This window comes from Triticum aestivum, chromosome 4A (assembly GCF_018294505.1).
Source record: "Triticum aestivum cultivar Chinese Spring chromosome 4A, IWGSC CS RefSeq v2.1, whole genome shotgun sequence".
Taxonomy (NCBI): Eukaryota; Viridiplantae; Streptophyta; class Magnoliopsida; order Poales; family Poaceae; genus Triticum; species Triticum aestivum.
Window position 1 is genome coordinate 331873459 of NC_057803.1, and position 24375 is coordinate 331897833.

The window sequence follows — 24375 nt, forward strand, 5'->3', positions numbered from 1 at the left end:
ACACCACGTAAATAGCTCCTACACACAAAGAACAAATACTTGCAACCCTACGTAAGACAGGGGTTGTCAATCCCTCACGGGTAAAAAGATAGGTAAAGTTGTAGTAGATTGGATAAATAGATCTCGCAGGAACGCGAGATAAAATAAATAAATAAAAATTGCAGCAAGATATTTTTCGGTTTTTGGATTAATAGATCTGAAAAAAGAAAATAAAAATAGATCACAAAGGCAAATATAATAAATACGAGACCCGCGGACCGTAGATTTCACTAGTGGCTTCTCTCGAGAAAAATAGCAATGGTGGGTAAAAAAATTACTGTTGGGCAATTGATAGAACTTCAAATAATCATGATGATATCTAAGCAATGATCATTATATAGGCATCGCGTCCAAGATTAGTAGACCGACTCCTGCCCGCATCTACTACTATTACTCCACACATCAACTGCTATCCAGCATGCATCTAGTGTATTAAGTTCACGGAGAAATGGAGTAATGCAATAAGAATGATGACATGATGTAGACAAGATCTATTTATGTAGAAATAGACCCCATCTTGTTATCCTTAATAGCACATACGTGTCATTTCCCCTTCTGTCACTGGGATCAAGCACCGTAAGATCAAACCCATCACAAAACACCTCTTTCCATGGCAAGAAAAATTGATCTAGTTGGCCTAACTAAACCAAAGATTCGAAGAAGAAATACGAGGCTATAAGTAATCATGCATATAAGAGATCAAAAGACTCAAATAACTTTCATGGATAAAAACAAAGATCTGATCATAAACTCATAGTTCATCGGATCCCAACAAACACACCGCAAAAAGAGTTACATCAAATAGATCTCCAAGAGACCATTATATTGAGAATCAAGAGACAGAGAGAGAGGAAGCCATCTAGCTACTAACTATGAACCCGAAGGTCTACAAAAGACTAGTCACGCATCATCAGAGAGGCACCAATGAGGATGATGAACCCCTCCGTGATGGTGTCTAGATTGGATCTGGTGTTTCTGGAACTTGCGGCGGATGGAATTGATTTTCATCGACTCCCCTAGGGTTTCTGGAATATTGGGGTATTTATAGAGCAAAGAGGTAGTGCGAGGTGGGCACAACCCACCTGGGCATGCCTAGGGGCCCAGGCGCGCCCTAGTGGGTTGTGCCCCCCTCGGGGCACCCCCCAGGTGCTTCTCCGGCCCATTGGGTGTCTTCTGGTCCATAAAAAATCCACAAAAAGTTTCGCTGCATTTGGACTCCGTTTGATATTGATTTTTTGCTATGTAAAAAACAAGCAAAAAACAGCAACTGGCACTAGGCACTATGTCAATAGGTTAGTACCAAAAAATGATATAAAATGATTATAAAACATCCAAGAATGATAATATAAAAGCATGGAATAATCAAAAATTATAGATATGTTGGTGACGTATCAGCATCCCCAAGCTTAATTCCTACTTGTCCTCGAGTAGGTAAATGATAAAAACAGATTTTTTTATGTGGAATGCTGCCTATCATGTTCGTCACATATTCTTTCTTTTAGAGCATGGACAATTGGACTTTTATATGGTTCACAGCAATAGTCTAGTTTTGACATGAGGACTCTAAGACTCAAGCATATCAACAAGCAACCATGTCTTTCAAAATATCAACGCTAAAGCAAGTTATCCCTAGCCCATTATGCTCAATCATTAATCCATTCATGAAACACACTCGCATATTAGCTACACCCAATGCTCAAGTACGATCATAGTGCCCCTTAATTGGTGCTTTATAAGAGAAGATGGAGACTCAAGTAAAAATAAAAATTGCATAAAGTAAATAGAAAGGCCCTTCGCAGAGGGAAGTGGGGATTTATAGAGGTGCCACAGCTCAAAGCGAAAAAGATAGAGATAAAACATTTTGGGTGGCATGCTTTTCCTGTCAACGAAAATGATCGAGTAGTTCCCAATACTTTCCATGTTAGATATATAATAGGTGGTTCCCAAACATAAAATAAAGTTTATTCCTTTTTCCACCATACTTTCACTTTCCATGGCTAACCGTATCCATGGGTGCCTTCCATACCAACACTTTCCAAGGAATTTATTATTGATAACATAAAGTAAATTTAGTTTTCATTTCAGGACTGGGCATCCTTAATACTTTTGTCGTACTCTCGTGCAATGACAAGTGAATAAACACTCATCTTGAGAATAACACATCTAGCATGGAAATATATCAGCCACCCCCTACCGTTTCATGAGCGGTACGAGCACACAAAAGAAAAGTTTATTTTGAAAATTAGAGATGGGCATACAAATTTGCTTAGAACGGCAAAAGAATATGGCATATAGGTAGGTATAGTGGACTCATATGGCAAAACTAGTTTAAAGGATTTTGGATGCACAAGTAGATATCATACTTAGTGCAAAATGAAGGCTAGCAAAAGATTGAGAAACGACCAACCAAGAAACGAAAAATCTCATAAGCGAGCATTAAGCATAACTAACACCGAATAATGCACCACAAGTAGGATGTAATTTCATTGCATAACTATTGAGTTTCGTGCTTGCATAGGAAATCACAAACCTTAACACCAATGTTCTTACTAAAGCATAATTACTTATCAACATGACTCACATATCACTATCATCATATCTCGAAACTATTGCAAATAATTAAGTTTATTTTGTCCAATGATGTTCATGAAAGTTTTTATTATATCCTCCTTGGATATCTATCACTTGGGAACTAGTTTCATATGTTGCTTTTGATAATCTCAAACAAATCTAAGTGAAGAACATGAGCATAAAAATTTTCTTCTCTCAAAATAATTTAAGTGAAGCAAGAGAGAATTTCTTTAAATTTTTTACTAACTCTCAAATAAATCTAAGTGAATCATGAGAGCATTTGTTCAAAAATACTAAAGCACACCGTGCTCAAAAAGATATAAGTGAAGCATTAGAGCAATTCCATAGCTCATAAAAATTTAAGTGAAGCATAGAGAGCAATTCTAACAAGTCATGGCAAAATTTTGGCTCTCTCAAATAGGTGTGTCCAGCAAGGATTCATGACTAAGAATACAAAGAAAAACAAGTAAAGACTCATATCATACAAGATGCTCCAAGAAAAACTCATAATATGTGACAAATAAAAATATAGTTTCAAGTAAAACACCGATGGTTGTTAGAAGAAAGAGGGGATGCCACTCGGGGGTGCCCCAAGCTTAGTTGCTTGATACTTCTTAAATATTATCTTGGGGTGCCGCAAGCATCCCAAGCTTATCATTTTGCTAATCATTATTCTTTCATCTATTGTAAAGTCACCCAAAACTTGGAAACTTCAATCACACAAAACTCAACAAAACCTTCTTGAGATCCGTTAGTATAAGAAAGCAAATCACTACTATATGTACTGTTGCAAACCCATTCATATTTTATTTTTGCATTATATCTACTGTATTCCAACTTTTCTATGGCAAAAACTCTTCAAAGGAAACCATAGAATCATCAAAACAAGCACACAACGCAAAGGAAACAGTCAAAAACAGAACAGTCTGTAGCAATCTGGAGCTTACTTCTGTAACTCCAAAAATTCTGAAGGATTAGGACAATATGAGAAATTTGTATATTAATCTTCTGCAAAAACGATCAGTATTTTATCACACTTCTGTCAAAAATGAAAATTATTATTTTTGGGTGCAAAAGTTTCTGTTTTTCAGCAAGATCAAATCAACTATCATCCAACATGATCCCAAAGGCTTTACTTTTTTTTGAGAAAGGGTGGATTTTATTGACTCAGAATGAAGCATCAAGAAGATACAAACACAATGAGCACACACATGGCCTCTGCATAGCTAGGATGCACACAGCCGAGACCAACGCACACACACATAAACATGCCGACAAGTAGCAAAGTCATATAAGACCAAAGCTATGCCTAAGCGAGGAAAAAATAAATGAATCCCAGAGGCTTTACTTGGCACAAACACTAAGTAAAACACAAAAAACACAATCATAACAGTAGCATAATTTTGCAAACACTCAAGAACAGAAAGAAAAATACAAAATAAATTTTATTCATTGGGTTGCCTCCCAACAAGCGCTATTATTTTACGCCCCTAGCTAGGCATAATGCAAAGAATCAAGTGTTGTCATATTTGTTTCTAGATCCATAAGATGCCCTAATGATTGATTCATAAGGTGGCTTAATTATAGTTTTAGGGAAGTGTTCCATACCCTTCCTTAGTGGAAATTGAAATTTAATATTGCATTCTTTCATATCAATCACGACACCAATAGTTCGTAAAAACGGTCTACCAAGAATAATTTGACAAGACAGATTGAAATCAATATCAAGAACAATAAAATCTATGGGCACATAATTCCTATTTGCAAGAATAAGAACATCATTAATTCTTCCCATAGCTTTTTTAATAGTAGAATACGCCAAGTGCAAATTTAGAGAACACTCTTCAATATCGGTAAGACCAAGCATATCACATAAAGATTTCGGAATTGTAGAAACACTAGCACCCAAGTCACATAAAGCAAAACACTCATAATTTTTAATCTTGACTTTGATAATAGGTTCCCATTCATCATGCAATTTTCTAGGAATTGAAATCTCTAATTCCAACTTTTCTTCCAAAGCTTTCATCATAGAATCAACAATATGTTTAGTAAAAGCTTTATTTTGTTCATAAGAATGGGGTGAATTTATCATGGATTGCAACCAAAAAAATACAATCAATTAGAGAGCAACCATCATAATTAAAATCTTTGTAATCCAAAAGAGTGGGCACATCACTAGTTAAAGTTTTAACCTCTTCAAACCCACTTTAATCAATTTTCTCAACAGGATTTTCACCCTCCGAATCATCGGGATGCCTTATAGATAAAGTTGACTCTTCTTCAGTCCCTTTATTATCAATCTTAATCTTACTAAACAAAGAATCAATAGAGGAAACACCAATCATTTTTAGATCTTCATCACTTTTATGAAAGCAATCACTAGAAAACACTTTTTTCTAAAAATTCTCTTCTAGCTCTAAGCATACCAGTTCTTTTCTTACTTTCATCCATAGAAACATAAAGAGCTTTAATTTATTCCTCAAACTTAAGCACAACAATTTTCATCTTGAGATTTTCTACATCATGAGAAATTCTATCAATACTTCTAGACATATCATCAATCTTATTCAACTTTTCTTCTATTGTAGCATTGAAAACTTTTTGAGTATTGATAAATTCTTTAATATTATTCTCAAGATCAGAGGTGTTTCTACTACTACTATTATTATTATTATTATAAGAAGGATTACCATAGGAATTACCATAATTATTAGAGGAATTACTAGGAAAAGGCCTAGGATTAAAATTACCTCTATAAGCATTGTTATTGAAATTGTTTCGAGAGATAAAATTCACATCTATGGCATCACTATTTTGCTCAATCAAAGTAGACAAAGACATGTCACTAAAATCAACAGGAGCACTTTTATTAGCAACCAATTTCATAAGAGCATCAACTTTTTCACTCAAAGAAGAAAATTCTTCAACCGAATTAACTTTTTTTACTAGTAGGAGCTCTTTCGGTATGCCATTGTGAATAATTTGCCATAATATTATCAAGCAATTTGGTGGCTTCACCCAAAGTAATTTCCATAAAAGTACCACCTATGGCGGAATCCAAAAGATTATGAGAAACAAAATTCAACCCCGCATAAAAAATTTGTATGATCATCCAAGGATTTAACCCATGAGTTGGGCAATTCCTTAGCATTAATTTCATCCTTTCCCAAGATTGTGCAATATGCTCATGTTCAAGTTGCTTGAAATTCATGATCTGGGTTCTAAGGGAAATAATTTTTGCGGGCAGAAAATATTTAGTAATAAAAGCATCTTTGCACTTATTCCAAGAATCGATACTATTGCGAGGCAAAGAAGAAAACCAATTTTTTGCACAATCTCGCAAAGAAATCGGAAATAATTTCAACTTCACAACATCATTGTCCACATCTTTTTCTTTTGCATACCGCATAATTCCATGAATGTGTTAAGATGGTACGCGACATCCTCATTAGGAGTACCAGAAAATTGATCTTTCATAACAAGATTCAACAAAGCGGTATTAATATCATAAGACTCCGCACTAGTGGTGGGAGGAGCAATCGGAGTGCTAATAAAATCATTGTTGTTGGTATTGGAGAAATCACACAAGTTGGTGTTCTCTTGAGTCATTGTGACTACGCAACATGATTGCACTCAAAAACAGATCTGACGAGAAAACGGCGAACGAAAAAGAGGGCGAATAAAACGTCAAATTTTTGTGAAGTGGAGGAGAGGAAAACGAGAGGCAAATGGCAAATAATGTAAATTACAAGGAGATGAGATTTGTGATTAGGAACCTGGTAGATGTTGATGATGTCACCCCGGCAATGACGCTAGAAATTCCTTTTGATACGGCTTGAACTACGTCGGTATTTCCCCAAAAAGGAAGGGATGATGCAGCACAACTACGATAGGTATTTCCCTCAGTGATGAGACCAAGGTTATCGAACCAGTAGGAGAACCACACAACACCACGTAAATAGCTCCTGCACACAAACAACAAATACTTCCAACCCAACGTAAGAGAGGGGTTGTCAATCCCTCATAGGTAAAAAGATAGGTAAAATTGTAGTAGATTGGATAAATAGATCTCGCGGAAACATGAGATAAAATAAATAAATAAAAGTTGCAGCAAGGTATTTTCGGTTTTTTGGATTAATAGATCTGAAAATAAAAGCAAATAAAAATATACCGCAAAGGCAAATATAATAAAGAAGAGACCAGTGGGCCGTAGATTTCACTAGTGGCTTCTCTCGAGAAAAATAGCAATAGTGGGAAAACAAATTACTGTTGGGCAATTGATAGAACTTCAAATAATCATGACGATATCTAGGCAATGATCATTATATAGGCATCACGTCCAAGATTAGTAGACCGACTCCTGCCTGCATCTACTACTATTACTCCACACATCGACCGCTATCCAGCATGCATCTAGTGTATTAAGTTCATGGAGAAACAGAGTAATGCAATAAGAATGCTGACATGATGTAGACAAGATCTATTTATGTAGAAATAGACCACATCTTGTTATCCTTAATAGCAACGATACATACATGTCGTTTTCCCTTCTGTCACTGGGATCAAGCACCGTAAGATCGAACCCATCACAAAGCACCTCTTCCCATGGTAAGAAAAAATGATCTAGTTGGCCTAACTAAACAAAAGATTCGAAAAAGAAATACGAGGCTATAAGTAATCATGCATATAAGAGATCAAAAGACTCAAATAACTTTCATGGATAAAAACAAAGATCTGATCATAAACTCAAAGTTCATCGGATCTCAACAAACACATCGCAAAAAGAGTTACATCAAATAGATCTCCAAGAGACCAATGTATTGAGAATCAAGAGAGAGAGAGAGAGGAAGCCATCTAGTTACTAACTACGGACCCGAAGGTCTACAAAAGACTACTCACGCATCATCGGAGAGGCACCAATGAGGATGATGAACCCCTCCGTGATGGTGTCTAGATTGGATCTGGTGTTTCTGGAACTTGCGGCGGATGGAATTGATTTTCGTCGACTCCCCTAGGGTTTCTGAAATATTGGGGTATTAATAGAGCAAAGATGCGATGCGGGGTGGGCACAACCCACCCGGGCGTGCCTGGGGGCCCGGGCGCGCCCTGATGGGTTGTGCCCCCCTCGGGGCACCTCCCATGTGCTTATCCGGCCCATTGGGTGTCTTTTGGTCCATAAAATATCCACAAAAAGTTTCACTGCATTTGGACTCCGTTTGATATTGATTTTCTGCGATGTAAAAAACAAGCAAAAAACAGCAACTGGCACTGAGCACTATGTCAATAGGTTAGTACCAAAAAATGATATAAAATGATTATAAAACATCCAAAAATGATAATATAAAAGTATGGAATAATAAAAAATTATAGATACGTTGGAGACGTATCGGGCGCACGAAGAGGAGGTGCGCCGCCAGCAACAGGTGTTGACGGCGAAGCAGCGCTGTGACCCCGCCTACTCAACAGACTCTCCCGCTTTGGAAGGTCTGGTTCACGTTCGAGCACGAGGAGTAGCGCCGGCGTGGCGTCTGCGATGTGCGGCCTAACTTCCCGCCGCCGCCCCTCATTGTGTGCGACGAGGACCAGGAGGCGGAGGCCGCCTACCAGGCGGCGCTGGCGGCTACCCTCCATGAGAGCGAGGAGGACGAGCGGCTCAAGGCGGCGGCGAAGGAGGAGGCGGCGTACCAGGCGCGCATGGTGGAGGCCATGGTGCTCTTCGTTGCCAGCGACCACGTCGTGCTGCAGTTGAGGTCGCCATCCCCCGTTAAGGCCGAGCTGGCGCCGACCGCCATCAAGCCGGAGCTCTACTCATGGGACGGGATGGTGCGCGAGTGGGTTAGTGCGCGACCGATCTAGTTTGGGGCGACGCCGACGCAGGAGCAACTCTACCTGGAGCAATGGCGGCAGCAACGACTGGCGGAGGAGTGTCGCGAGGATGAGTATCTCGAGCAGCTGGAGCACGACGTGGAGGAGCGCCGCGAGGCGGAGCGCCTTGCCCGCAGTGGGCCAGCCCAGTCGGCGATGGTACAACCAGCGGCGGAGGACGTCGCTACAGCCTGGGCGACGGCGTTCCCCTGGGCTGGCCCGACGCCGATGCTCATTGGCCTCACCGGCCTCGACGACGACGAGGACGCCTAGGGCAGCATGCCTGCTCGTAGTTTTTAGTTTTATTTAATGTTTTAATTAATGTTAAAGTGGACTCGTGGGCTCTCGCCAGTCTTTGTGGCCGGCATTAATATTTAATTAATGTTTTTTTATTTTCAAAATGTTTGCGATATATTTTTCGCGCGAGCTCAAAAATGAGTCGGGCTAGCATTGAGCGGAAGCGCCGAACCAAATGCAAAAATGGACATAAGTGTCCGCCGAACCGATGCAAACGGACAAAATGCGGATAAAATCATTATTCATTTAGGTCGGCGCAATGGTTTGCTCTAATGCAATGAGGGAGTAAGAGTAATTTTCACGATTCCCTCTGTCTAGTCCTTCCCTAATGCGCCTTTTACGCCGGCTAGTGCAAACTGCTAGCCTGCGTCGATCCCATTCTTTCTACTCCCTCCTTTCTAATGCGTTTTTATGATTGTTTTTGACTATTGATAAAATTAATAATACTTTCTCAGTTCTCAAATATAGGTTTTTTAGAGACTCCAACAAGTGACGGAGTATCTACAATTTAAAATATGTCTACATACATTTGTATGTTGTTGTCCATTTAAAATGTCTAAAAAAACATATATTTAAGAACGGAGGGAGTATATAAGATGCATAATGTAAAAATATATTATTGGTAGCTCTTTTCACATGTGAATTCGACGATATGCTTTATGTAACCTGCATGTTATATATTATTGCTTTAATAGTTAATCAAAATTAATCTTGCAAAATGCTATAGGCCCTATAGATAGAAGGAGGGAGCACCGGCGGAGTGCGGTCCAGCCCGGCGCCCGCCTTTAGCCACTCGTCCATTTTCAGCTGCCGCCCACTCCCCTCTCTCTCACCCCGTCAAAGAAGAGGAGACGAGAAAGCGAAGTCAATCAAATCCATGGGGATCGTGGAGGAGGCACACAACCTGCGGGTTGTCGGGGAGGGGAAGCGCGGAGTGATCGTCCTGGCGCACGGCTTCGGTACGGACCAGTCGGTGTGGAAGCACCTGGTGCCGCACCTCGTCGCCGACTACCGCGTGGTCCTCTTCGACACCATGGGCGCCGGGCCGACCAACCCAGACTACTTCGATTTTTCCCGCTACGCCACGCTCGAGGGATATGCGCTCGATCTGCTTGCCATCCTGGAGGAGCTCGGGATCGCCTCCTGCATCTACGTCGGCCACTCTGTCTCCGCCGTAATCGGCGTGCTCGCCTCCATCTCCCGTCCCGACCTCTTCTCCAAGCTTGTACTCCTCTCCGCTTCTCCCAGGTACGTTGCAACGTTGCCTCACTTTCTAAGTAGCTGCTTAATTCGTTTAATTCCCACTAGGTAGACTATTACAGAAGGTCGGCACAAGATTCTTATTCCTTCTAATGACTTATCGGTTTCTGTTATCATTTCCAACTGGAGGATCCCTTAATCCTATTAAAGGAGGATTATAAATGGATAGATGTCTTTCCACTGGAACTATTTATTTGTTTGTTTGATGGTCCTAACCATCTAAGGCTGGCCACAGTGGAAGTAACATCACTAGTAACATCACACTTTTCAAGATAATTTTGCTTATGTGGCACATATTTAATGATGAGAGAGGTGATGGTGGTAACTTAGCTAGTTACTGTGATATCACACATACCAAGACAATATGAGTCTATAGGCTAATAAATGAACTATAACATGACAACACACATATGTTACTACTCACTGTGGACAGGGGTGGATCCAGATTGGAAATTACCCGGTGTCCATATAGAAGAATGCATGCCTACATGTCAAATAATTCAATGATCTACACACTAAATCAATGGATTACATTAAGCAAGTTCAAATTGGACCCGGTGCCGGTGACACCAGCTAGCTCTACATAGCTACGCCCCTGACTGTGGAGGTAGTAACATAGCCAAGTAAAATGTGATGTTACTAGTCTACGTTACTCCCCATTGTGACTAGTCTAATAGACTATGCTCCTTAATTTTGGAGTCCTCCAATTCAATGGAGATGTTCAGTTTTCGATTGGTTCACGATTTTGACTGGGTCAACAACTTCTCAACTAGCTCTCTCAGTTAAAGTATTCTATTTTGGATCTGATTCACGATTTTGAATGGGTCAATAATTTCTCAAATTAAGCGGCAGCAAACCAGCCTAGAGAACAGATCAGTCCTGTGCATCCTCTCACTACCTAGAAAAAGAGAAGCGCCAACAAGTGACACTGTAGCACCGATATTATACATGCGGCCACGGGCGCAAGAAACTTCCCCATATAAGTATGAGTTGATTATCAAAAAAGATAGAATCACGCTGCCAAGAAAGCTGACCAAAGTACCGTATTATAAAAAAAAGAAAACATACACCATCTTCCCCATGCAGAGGATTTTTGGGCATGGAGCGAGGAACGTCGTGGAAACTTCACAGTCAGATATGCTTATAGAATGATTGTCAAAACAAAACTGAGCAGGGAGAATTGGCTGGAGGAAGGTGAAGGCACGTTTGATGGGGCTGAGGAGAATAGGGGCTGGACTTCCCTTTGGAATATATGGGCGCCATCGAAACTAAAGGTCTTTTTATGGCGGTTGGCACGGCACTCAATTCCGACGGCACAACTCCTCCACCATCGGAATGTGTCTACGATGTGTGTATGTTCCTTATGGGGAGCGAAGGATACATGGTGACACGCGTTGCTTGACTGCTCTATGGCAAGAAGTGTATGGGCTCTCCCAACGGAGGAAATGGTTGAGCACATGTGCTATAACTAAAACTTAAATGCCAAGAATTGGATCTGTTGTCTTTGGGAAGATTCTGGAATTCTCTCTTACTACCTTCTACAGTCTAAAAGTATGAGTATATACACAAGGGTGGGCCTTTGGGCTAAACCCATGCACACACTACACACACTCAACCCAACACTCCCCCTCAAGATGGGTGATAGATATTTATCATTCCCATCTTGTTACAAGCTAAATTACATTCCTTAACTCCTAAATCCTTAGCTAGACAATTTGCAGAGACCAAGGCGGATCTTACTTGGGAGCGCCAGTAATTATATTCATTGGTATTTCTGATACCACAACACTTGAGGCACCTGCAGTCAGAGAGGCCTTGGCACTTGCTGATGATCTATGCCCAAAGGATTCATGTTGCTTCAGACTGTCTGGTGGTTGTTGAAGATCTCAATCAGGGGAGCTCTATGGGCTATGGTGCAATCATTCATGAAATAATAGACCGGGCTGCTGCATTCACCTTGTGTAATTTCGTTAATGAGTTTAGGAGCTCAAATGTCGAAGCTCACAATCTAGTGAAGCATGCTTTATCTTAGGGGTTGGCCGCCATGTTTGATTAGGCCAGCCTGATAATATCTTTTTCGTCCCTGTAAACATTGACGACTTAATAAAAGCTTTGTGAGATTGTCTAAAAAAATATCTTCCCGACGCGCCAAACAAAATAACAAACAAAAATTATGAAATCCCAACAATAACAACGGCACAGCAGAGCGCTCAACCCTTCTAGTCATATCGATTGGGGAATTTGATGTTGGGAGCATCGGTTTTTAGTCGTTTGATTTACATGTATGCAGTCATTTTGATTGATTTGGGATAATACATTGATTTGCTCTACTCACGAAGGATTTTTTAGGATTTGGGGGCAGATTGCGGCATGACGACAGGCAGAAATTAACGACTCGCTCGGGACATAGGCCTACAACTTTTTTACACACCTCATACCTTCTTACAACGTCACTAATCTGATGTACCTTCATTAGGATGGAGACATTTTGCGATCCTGCCTCAAAGGATTAGCTCTTATGGTTTTATTCCAAAAACATTATTAGTGATGGTGATCTAGATGCTGTCAATAACCACGGTCTAATTTACTTGGATTCTAGAGGGGTGTTCAGTGTTGAACCGTTGGATCTTAGATTAATTAGGTGACTTGATAAGAAACCAGGATAATAGAGTCATAACTACCTGCAAGGTGGTATTATAGGTTGCTGTTGGATGTGGTTAGTTATTTTTTCTTCTTCGAGGTATGTGCTTGCCTTTTGTAAATGGTTGAACGAGGTGGTACCCCCGTCCCCCACCGTAATTGTGAGACTGATCTTAATCAGCTTGACTGAAAATGGTATCATGATATCTGTTGGAATGGAATATGAGTTTTATCTTGGACAGATGTTCTATGAGGGTTTCTAAAACCTAGTGGTTAATGCTGCCTACAGGAGCGAGTAGATCTGGCTTGGTTTGGGCCATTTATTGGTATGACGGGATTGATGCTAATAGTTAGTTTTCGAGATTTCATGGAGTAAACACAAAAGTCGAAAGATTACATAGTAAAAAGATCCACCAGACCACCACAAACCAGCCCACATACAAATCTTGGTGAGCTCCAAGATTTGACACCAAGTTTCCCACCAAAACTATCCTGGGTGAGGTAGCAGTTACAATAAATGTTCTAGTACGCAGTATCTACTTGAGGTAGATCTCTGTGCAAGTGACATATTGGAGCTCGTACTGCTGAAGCAAAATCTATTATGATACGGGGCAAAACATAGGGGTGGCCCTATCTTCACGAATTGGAGGTGAATTTGAGGAAGAACACGAAGAGCATGAGAGAAGAGCGGAAGAACACAGGGGAAACAAGCACAAATCAACACACAAGTGGCAACACAAGACACACATGGATAAATCCTTGATCTCAATCATCCACAAGAGAGAGGGAGCAGGATAGGGTTCTTCCCCAAGTCGTAAGACAAAGAGGACTTGAATTCCATGGATGAATCTTCACCCGGAGGTGGCTTTTGTACTCCTCAGAGTCTTCTCCCTCCGGAGGCCTTATTATCCACAAGGAGCCATCTCCACAATGGAGGTCTTGTTCCCACGAGGGGAGGTAGGTGGAGCTAAGCTCTATTCCACGGGAAAATTCACAAGAAATAAACAGCCGACATCCTATTGACTATACATGGTTTGAAGCCTAAACTAGCAAAATGTATGGGAAAAAGAAAACAAATAAAAAGGACAAATATGATGGACACATATCAAACACCTTACCGTAGCAGCGTGGCTGGCGCATGAAGGTTTATCGAGAGAGAAACTGGAGTGCCAAGGTGGCCGGCACGAATGCATATTCATGTGTTACAGGCATATTAGGGGCTTAGCCCAGTGCGATGTGGCCCAAGTTATCTTATCGTTATTAGGGGTTTAGCCCAATTATCTTATCGTTATTAGGGTCGTTTGCTTAGGAGTCAAGTAAATCTCTCTATATAAGGAGAAGAGATGTATCAATCTAATCAAGCAAGAAGCAATCAGTATTTGCTCGGCTTCCCTTAGGGAGCCGGGAGACCTAACCCTAGCCGTCACTTGTGCCACCGCCGCCTCTTCTCCACCACGCAAGAACGGCGCCCAGCCGCCGGCTGCCGCGCCCTCGACCTCGTCTTCCTCCATCTTTCCCCTACAATCTCTGCCTTAGAACCGGCAGAACCCTAACTCCTAACACCTTGGTATCAGGTTGTTTAGTTCCGATCATGTCTTCGCCATCGCCCATCCCGTCGCTTCCCCTGCCGACCGTCACCACCGCGCCGCTGGCCTTCTCCACCGCGCCGCTGCCCTCCCCGTCTGCGCTGCTGGTCGCATCCTCCGACGCCGCCACCACCCAGATGACGGCGCCCTCCACCGCACCACCGACCGCCGTCGACTCCCCGGCGAAGATCACCGGGGTCCTCAACGATCTCGTCACCGCCGTCCAGGGGATACGGCTATACCTAGCCGGCCCCTACGGGCCGCCGGTTGCCGCGACCGGGCCAGCCGCCCTGCCGTGGTATTTGGCACCCGCGACGCCGACCGGGCCTCTACACCACCACTGGCCGATTCAGCGGTCGCGCGCCTACACGCCCCAATGGCCGGCGCCGGCCCTCGCGGCGTCACCCATGCCACCCAGGTCCTCGCCGCCATCGCCCTGGCAGCCGCCGCACCCCGGGGCCACCGCGACGCTGGTCGGGCCGTTGCAGCCCTTGCTGCAGCTACAACCAGCCCCCGCCACTGCCTTGATCTGGCCATAATGGCCGGACGTGGCCATCGCCGTGCCCGTCGCCTCCGCCGTTTCCAGGCAGCAGCAGCTGGCGCCTCCGCCGCCAAGCACCGGGCTGACTACAACTGCGCCGGCGGGCGTGCCGATTCAGCAAGTGCGGTTCCCGCCCTCGCCATCCCAGCTTTCGGCCTGGTTGGCCGGGACGTCACCGCTGCCAGTCTACACCATGGCCGCGGATCAGCCGGCGCCCTCCCTGCCGTACAACGGGCCCTCTGACTCCGCGGGTTTCCACGCTGGCTTCGACGGGCCACTGCTTTCCTGCGGACCACCTGTGCACACCGGACCAACGCCATCCTCTTCGCTGCTTCATACCGCCGAGCCGTACACTCACGGCGGTCATGCTTAGACACCGCCGCGCTTCGCCAAGCTCGCCTTCGCCACCTACGACGACGCCGAGGACCCCCTCAACTGGCTCAACCAGTGCGAGCAGTTCTTTCGGGGGCAACGGATGCTCGCGTCGGACCGCACCTGGCTCGCCTCTTATCACCTCCGCGGCGCCGCACAGACGTGGTACTATGCCCTCGAGCAGGACGAGGGCGGTATGCCCCATGGGAGCGTTTTCGCGAGTTCCGCCTCCTTCGATTCGGACTACCGATACGTGGGAGCCGGCTGGCGGAGTTGGGCCGCCTTCCCTTCACCACAACGGTGCAGGACTACACCGACCGCTTTCAGGCCCTGGCGTGCCACGCGCCCAGCGTGACAGCTCACCAGCGGGCCGAACTCTTCGTCGGCGGTCTGCCAGATCATATCCGCGTGGACGTCGAGCTGCAGGGACCCCAGGACCTCCAGACGGCCATGTACTACGCCCGCGCATACGAGCGCCGCGCGGTGGCCATCCAGCAGGCATCATCGTCCCGGGCCGCTGGGCCGCCACCTTAGCCGGATGTTCCCGCGCAGGGTCGGCCTGCTCAGGCTTCCGCGGCACCCCTTGCCGCGACCGTGGCGCGCCCGTTCCGCCGGCTCACCTCGGCCGAGCTACTCGAGCGTCGCCGCCAAGGGTTGTGCTTCAACTGTGACGAGACCTACATGCCCGGCCACGTCTGCCCCCGATTCTTCTATCTGGAGGCTGCAGACTACATTGAGGAGGACGCCGTCGCCGCCGGGCTCGGCGACCTGGCCGCCCCAACTGTCGCGGAGGTGTTTGACGCTGGTTGATCACCTCGAGGAGTTCAGCAAGCGCTTCCTCACCTTACAGCTCGAGGACGAGCTGTTTGTGTAGGCAGGGAGAAGTGTCATGACCGGCATATTAGGGGCTTAGCCCAGTGGGCTGTGGCCCAAGTTATCTTATCGTTATTAGGGGCTTAGCCCAATTATCTTATCGTTATTAGGGTCGTTTGCTTAGGAGTCAAGTAAACCTCTCTATATAAGGAGAGGAGATGTATCAATCTAATCAAGCAAGAAGCAATCAGTATTTGCTCGGCTTCCCTTAGGGATCCGGGAGACCTAACCCTAGCCGCCTCTTGCGCCACCGCCGCCTCTTCTCCACCACGCAAGGACGGCGCCTAGCCGCCGGCCGCCGCGCCCTCGACCTCGTCTTCCTCCATCTTTCCCCTACAATCTCCGCCCTAGAACCGGCAGAACCCTAGCTCCTAACATCATGACTACCATATGTACTTTTGTTTCGATTAAGCGGACAAGGTGCCGCAGTTGATAATGGTGGCCGCACAGGCTAAGAGGCCGGGGTTAATCGAGCCGCGCAGCAGAAGACAACGGCCAACAACTATGCAAAACACCTCCTACCAATGGACGCAACAGATAGGCTTAAGAAATAGAAACCAAGGAAGCCATATCTTCTCCATGCCTGTCGGGAAACAAAGGAATAACCAATTAGCAAAAGAGTGGGGAAAGAGAAAGTGAACTGGAGGATGCAAGACCAAGGTAAAGTGAGTACTTAAGGAGAGAAGAGACAACGTAATGGTAGGGGAAGAGATATGGACTTCAAGCAAATAATGCGGTAGTTAGATGGATGCAATCAGTCACATATGTTTCTACGAGACATGAAATAAATAGAGGTGGCGTGGAATGTTAAGATGGCAGCAAAATAGCATTTGTTGGTTGTTGGTGTACACTGAAAATAGAGCGCATGCATGCCGAGAGTTGCTAATGTGGCTAGATCGTGATGTGGACAGGATGCATGTTTAGATAAATAAGATAGTGGGGATGAACTTCTTATGTATATAAGATATAGGATACCGAGCTAGTTTGGAAGATTACGGTGCTAAGTGGGAGATGTTCCTTTCCAAGCATCTGTCCATGGCTTGTTCGTCCTCTTTCTGACGACCCCAACTTCTTAACAACCTAATTGTTTCTTTTGTGCTCCCACATACCGAGGATGATTAAAATTATAGATCAGACATTATATGAATCACTCAGTTGTTATTCTGTAGCAAATGCAATTGTATCTCACAAGTACATGCTATTTGTTTGGTATGTTGAGTATCTCTGGACATCCTATCCAGTTCTGATGTTTCAAGGGTTTACATCCTTCCTTTCAGACCTTCTCTACTAATTCGTTTCTGGTTGCTCTGTTTTCATTTTATGATTTCTGTTTCACATATCCAATTTTGTATTGACCAAACAGGTACCTCAATGATGTGGATTACTATGGGGGATTTGAGCAGGAGGAGCTTGATGAGCTCTTTGAAGCGATGAGATCAAACTATAAGGCCTGGTGCTCAGGTTTTGCACCACTCTGTGTTGGAGGGGACCTGGAATCAGTGTCAGTTCAGGAGTTCAGCCGAACTCTCTTCAACATTCGCCCAGACATAGCCCTGAGTGTTGTCCAGACGATCTTCCAGAGTGATGTGCGCACCCTCCTACCGCTTGTCTTGGTCCCATGCCATATCGTTCAGAGCACCAAGGACCTCGCAGTGCCAGTTGTGGTGTCAGAGTACTTGCACAAGCATCTTGGTGGCGACTCCATCGTTGAGGTGATGCCATCTGAGGGCCATCTCCCCCAGCTTAGCTCACCGGACATTGTCACCCCCGTATTGCTCCGACACATCCAGCATGACATTGCATTCTAAGTAGTGCAACCATCGCTCATAGAAACTGTTGCTTGGAAGCTTTATGAGGTCAGTATCTGCATTTACTTAAGGATTCACCACATGATGTAAATTCTTGGCGGTGGAAATTGTAGTGTACATTGTAAACCTTTGCCTACTTTAAAATGTGTATAATAATCATGTTGGATCACTTAGCAGAACTCATGCCCTACGAATTCCTACTCTCTTTTGTCTCCATGGTTTTAGTCTGAACTCTGAAGGATGTGCTTTTCTGTAGTTCCGTGCTACTTGGAAAAGAAAACGTGTTGGAGAAGATTTTTTGTGGAAATGCAAAACCTTGCAAGCTAAATTGCTCTCCACTATGACATTACAATAGGCATAGCGCGTTACACTGCAGACTAGGATTGCCTGTCATCCTAGGACAATACGGGATTTCTAAACTCAGAAACTGACTCGTAAGAACTTACGATCCTCGATGAGTACACACTGGGGCGACATGCCATAGCACCCAGCTTCCCGACTTCTTTTTAAAGTTATCAGTTTCTAAAATCACATTGGCCATTCCCAGATTGATGGCGATTTGAAGCAGTTTAGCTAGACTTCAGTCAACGGATCCGACTTTGGGTCAGTCGATTTTCAGGGGGGCCTCGCCGGAGGGAAGGAAGAACCAGCCGCAGCGGAGGGGGCTCGCCGGAGAGGCTACGTCAATATCTATCTTATGGTTCAGGGTGAGGGCAGTGATGGCCAGTGGCATGGAGATTCGCCAGAGAAAAAGCTCAGCACGGCGGGCCTAGAGGGATGGCCGGGGCGACGGAGAACCGGCGGTGGGAGTGGTTCCGGAGAGGGCTGGGCGGCGAGGCAGCGCGGGAGCGCCGCCGGCCGTGGGCGGCAGGGGCCGACGGTTCGGTCGGTGGTGGCCGGCGGCTCAAGAGGAGACGGAGGTTGAAGAAGCATCATGGGCCTTTGATTTCTCAACGTCAGCTGACTGATTTCTAGCCATTCCTGATTTCAAGAGCTTTCAAGGCTGCAATTTCCTGATACCCAGTGTAAGACAATAAGTTTTGGGAACCAGCACAACCCTCTAGGGGTGGCTTATCTCATTATATATAATGGTTGTGTTACAATACGTACATAGGTACAGAAGTTATACATAGTCTAACACCCTCCCTCAATCTTAGCCACTTTCTAAAGAACTGAGAAGGGTAAGATTGCGCCTACAAGCCTCAAACTGTGGCAGTGGTAAAGGCTTAGTGAAGATATCTGCAAGTTGATCCTTAGACGAGATAAACTTGATCTGAAGTTGCTTTTGTGATACACGTTCCCGTACAAAGTGATAATCAACTTCAATGTGTTTCGTTCGGGCATGAAATACTGGATTTGCAGAAAGGTATGTAGCACCGATGTTATCACACCAAAGAATAGGAGGCTGTGGTTGAGACAAACCCAACTCCTGAAGCAAAGACTGCACCCAAATAATCTCTGCAGTAGCATTAGCCACAGCCTTGTACTCAGCTTCAGTACTGCTACGTGACACAGTAGCCTGTTTCCGAGCACTCCAGGCGATCAAATTAGAGCCAAAGAATACTGCATAACCCCCCGTGGATCGCCTGTCATCTGGGCTACCAGCCCAATCTGCATCAGAGAAGGCCGAAAGGACCCGAGAGGAAGTCGGCCGAATATGCATACCAAAAGTCAGGGTGAACTGAACATAACGAAGAATGCGTTTAACAGCAGCCCAATGAGTATCTCTGGGAGCCTGAAGATACTGACAAACCCTGTTAACAGCATAAGAGATATCTGGTCTCGTGATCGTCAAGTACTGAAGTCCACCAACAATGCTTCTGTACTCTGTGGCATCCGCAGGAGACAAAAGCTCACCATCAACAGCTGTTATCTTGTCGGTAGACGACATGGGTGTGGTGGTCGGTTTGCACTTCAGCATGCCGGCTTTTTGTAACAACTCCAAGGAGTACTTCTTCTGCGTAAGGACAAGACCAGTAGCACGAGAAGTGACCTCAACTCCAAGAAAGTAGTGAAGCTTCCCAAGATCTTTGACCGCAAAATCAGCACCAAGAGAGCAGACAAGAGCATCAGCAGCATACTGAGAAGAGCTGACAAGGATAATATCATCGACATATACCAAAAGATACATAGTGACTTCTGGCTTCTGTAGAAGAAATAATGAAGTGTCAGCAGTGGACGGCACAAACCCATGAGCACGAAGGGCAGAGGCAAGGCGGGCATGCCAGGCACGAGGAGCTTGCTTCAAACCATATAGTGCTTTGGAAAGACGACAGATATAGTCAGGACGATCAGGATCAGAGAAACCAGGCGGCTGTTTCATATAAACCTCTTCCTCCAAAAATCCATGTAGAAAAGCATTCTGCACATCAAGTTGACGAAGGGACCAACCACGAGAAACAGCAATGGAGAGAAGAAGCCGAATAGTGGTAGGCTTGACGACAGGACTGAAGGTGTCCTCATAGTCAAGACCATGACGCTGCCGAAAACCGCGAGCAACAAGTCGCGCTTTGTAACGCTCAATAGATCCATCCGAATGCTTCTTCACTTTGAATACCCATTTTGAGTCAATAACATTTACCCGTGGTGGTGGAGGAACGAGAGTCCATGTCTTGTTACGAAGAAGAGCATGAAACTCCTGCTCCATAGCCTCTCGCCAATGTGGAATGCGCAGGGCAGCCTGATATGAGCGAGGCTCAGAAGATGGATCCGCAACAGCAGCAGCCAAACAAGCAGCCAACCAAGCAACCGTACCATCCGTACGTTCCTTAGGTTTGAAAATGCCACTGCGACTGCGTGTATGTGGTCGAGACACAGGAACCACCGAGGTCGACGGAGCAGCCTGCAACGGGCTGGAGGACGGCGACGTTGACGAGTCAGCCGGTGACGAGGAGCCAGGCACGGTAGCCTCGGACTCAGTCGGCGAAGAAGGCCGGCCCACCGGCGAAACCGGCAGAGCAGACGAAGCAGCTGGCGACTCCGGCATCCCAGACCGGGCCGATGGCGAGCTCGGCATAGTGGGCCGTGGCGCGGCCGGTGTCGCGGGCCGATCCGCTGATGAAGGCGACGTGAGGACCCGAGCCGCGGGCGAAGACGGCGTGACGGGCCGAGCCACGGGCGACTCGGCGGCCGCTGGCGAAAAAGGCCGAGCCGCTGGAGACTCGGCGATCACTGGCGTAGCAGACCGAGCAGTGGAGATGCTCGGCGCGACGGGCTCGTCGGGTGACCATGCATGGGCACGCGAATCGATGCCATGCAACAGAGGGCGATCGACATGCCCACCAGAAGACGACGATGATGATGGTGAATCCTCCAACAGCTCCAAACGAGCTCCACGTCCGGTTCCTGCACCATGGTTAGGTAACAGCAAAGGAGAGTATGCAACATCATCAAATTGGTCAGAAGCAACAGAGGATGAATGCAGGGATGGTGGTTCGACAGTGGACACAGGAAGGTTGGCAAAGGGAAAAACATGCTCATCAAACACGACGTCCCGAGATATATAGACACGATTAGTGGGAACATGAAGACATTTGTAACCTTTATGAAGAGAGCTATAGCCAAGGAAAACACACTTCTTAGAACGAAACTCAAGCTTGCGCTTGTTATATGGACGAAGATGCGGCCAGCAAGCACACCCAAATACCTTGAGAAAGGTATAATCAGGTTGTTCATTAAGGAGAACCTCAATGGGAGTCTTCATGTTTAAAACACGAGTAGGAGTACGATTGATGAGAAAGCATGCAGTGGTGAAAGCATCACTCCAAAACCGAAACGGAACAGATGCATGGGCCAAAAGAGTAAGACCAGCTTCAACAATATGACGATGCTTACGTTCGACTGAACCATTCTGCTGATGTGTATGTGGACATGCTAAACGATGAGCTATCCCAAGCGACTGAAAGAAGGAGTTGAGGTTGCGATACTCGCCCCCCCAGTCCGACTGGACATGAACAATTTTGTGCTTGAGAAGACGTTCAACATGTTTTTGAAACTGAACAAAAATATCAAACACATCAGATTTGCGTTTAATAAGGTAAAGCCAGGTAAAGCGACTATAAGCATCAACGAAACTGATATAGTAATTATGACCACTGACAGAAGTCTGAGCAGGACCCCATACATCTGAAAACACAAGTTCTAACGGATGTTTCACCTCACGACTGGACTCCGAAAAAGGAAGTTGATGACTCTTCCCCTGCTGACAAGCATCACACACTGCTACATCTTTATTACTAGACAAACTAGGAAGCTCATGACGACGCAAAATATGACGGACAATAGGTGTGGCCGGGTGACCAAGACGAGCATGCCACTGTGACGGAGAGACCCGAACTCCACTGAAAACGCGAGCGACGCCAGGATGCTCCAGACGGTAGAGGCCCTGGCACAACCGCCCACTAAGAAGAATGTCCCTCGTGCCCCGATCCTTAATAAAAAGATCAAAAGGGTGAAATTCACAAAGCACATTATTATCACGTGTGAGTTTAGGAACTGAAAGAAGATTGCGGGTCACAGATGGAACGCGAAGAACATTGCGAAGCTGAAGACTCCTATTGGCATGTCTAGTGAGAAGAGATGCTTGACCAATATGAGAGATGTGCATACCTGCTCCATTGGCGGTGTGGATCTTGTCGGAGCCATGATAGGGTTCACGAGTGTGAAGCTTCCCCATCTCGCTGGTCAGATGCTCTGTCGCCCCAGAGTCCATGTACCAGTGTGGATCGATGGAGTAGGACTGAGTGTGTCCCTGGTGCTTCTGCGGCGCGGGACGATCAGCCATGGCGACCTGACGGGCATTGTTGCGTGTATCTTTGCCGTCATTGCCAAGACCAAGGAAGCTTCGCTGGAAGCGCTTATGACACTTGGAGGCCCAGTGCCCATCGCGGCCACAAAGCTGACACACACGTGGACCGCCAGCCCCCGGTAAGGTCGCAGTAGGTGGGGGGGCCGAGGCGGGCGACGGTGGCAGCCCCAAGGGAGACCGGGGTGATGAAGAAGAGCGGCCACCCTTGGTGGCGACGTTGGCCGAGAGAGAGCCAGTGCCCCTGGTGCGGCGAGTCTCGACCCGTTGCTCAGTGAGAAGAAGCCGAGAGAAAACCTCGTGTGCCAACATGGGTGTCGAGTTACCCCGCTCGTTGATGATCTCGACTAAGGCATCATACTCCTCATCAAGACCATTGACAATAAACGAGTTGAACTCGGAGTCGGTGAGGGGCTGTCCAATGGAGGCCAATGTGTCGGCAAGGCCCTTGACCTTGTTGTAGAACTCAGTGGCCGTGGAGTCAAGCTTCTGACACTCTCCAAGCTGACGACGGAGTGCAGAGACACGAGCCTGGGACTGCGCTGCAAAGGTGCGCTCAAGGATGGTCCAGGCCTCATGAGACGTCTTCGCGAAGACAACAAGGCCGGCAACTGCCGGCGAGAGCGACCCCTGGATGGAGGAGAGGTTCGCCTGGTCCTGCCCCGTCCAGACGCGATGGGCCGGATTGTAGACCGGACCGTGCACGCTGTCTACCAGCGCGGGTGGGCAGGGAAGCGATCCGTCGACGTAGCCTAGCAGGTAGTGACTCCCCAAGAGCGGGAGAACCTGCGCACGCCAGAAGATGTAGTTGTCTGCGGAGAGCTTGATGGTGATGAGATGACCGAAGTGAAACGGCGGCGGCGAAGACGATCCCATCGAGGAGGCTGCCTGGGGTGCAAACACCATGGAGGCAGCCGGAGGCACCGAAGCCGATGCGGGAGGAGGCGGGACCGCAGCCAGGGCGGGCGCCGCAAAGCTCGCGGCCGGTGCGGACGCCGCAAGGCCCGCGGCCGGGGCGGACGCCGCCAACCCCGCCAGCGGGGCGGTGTGATCCGCTCGCGGCAGGAGCGGCGGGACGACGCCTGCGGAATCCGCAGCGGACGGCGGCGCCGCGGTGTGGACCACGAGGTCACGCCCGAGCGAGGGCGCCGGCGGCGTGGAGAAGACGGAGCCGATGCTCCTTGTCCCGATCGGAGCCGGAACGGAGACGGCATCGAGCGGGAGGTTGAGCAGAGCCGCAAGAAAGGCAGGGAGGAAGCCCGCAGCAGTGGAACCGGTGGTGGCGGCGCTCGACATGGCGGCGGCGCGATCGGTGGCGCGGCGGCGGCTGCGGCGGCGGTGCGGGTATTAGGGTTTAGAAGCGGAAGCGATCGTAACCTAGCGTGATACCATGTAAGACAATAAGTTTTGGGAACCAGCACAACCCTCTAGGGGTGGCTTATCTCATTATATATAATGGTTGTGTTACAATACGTACATAGGTACAGAAGTTATACATAGTCTAACACCCAGCTGCAGTACGCAGAGCTTCCCTTGTTCTGTCCCGAGAAACCACACCCTAGCCTCCAATTCCAGAATCAAGCTTTGTACGCTACGCACCATCAGTATTAACTAGCAGGCAGAGGAGTCTCTTGTTTGGTTATTTGGTTGATATTTTTTGTTTTAAAACTCGAGTAAAGCTAGCGTATAGATAGAGGTAAATACACCCGCGGTTTT

The 24375-nt window shown here is 46.5% G+C and overlaps 1 protein-coding gene across 1 annotated transcript; it reads left to right on the forward strand.

Annotated features, from left to right (window-relative positions):
* The first annotated feature begins 9529 nt into the window (after window positions 1-9529).
* Window positions 9530-18024, forward strand: LOC123086059 (probable esterase D14L). The gene is made up of 2 exons (XM_044507753.1): window positions 9530-10023; window positions 17411-18024. The coding sequence occupies exons 1-2, from the start codon at window positions 9653-9655 to the stop codon at window positions 17853-17855; spliced, it is 816 nt and encodes a 271-aa protein (XP_044363688.1). The 5' UTR covers window positions 9530-9652; the 3' UTR covers window positions 17856-18024.
* The last annotated feature ends 6351 nt before the right edge of the window (window positions 18025-24375 follow it).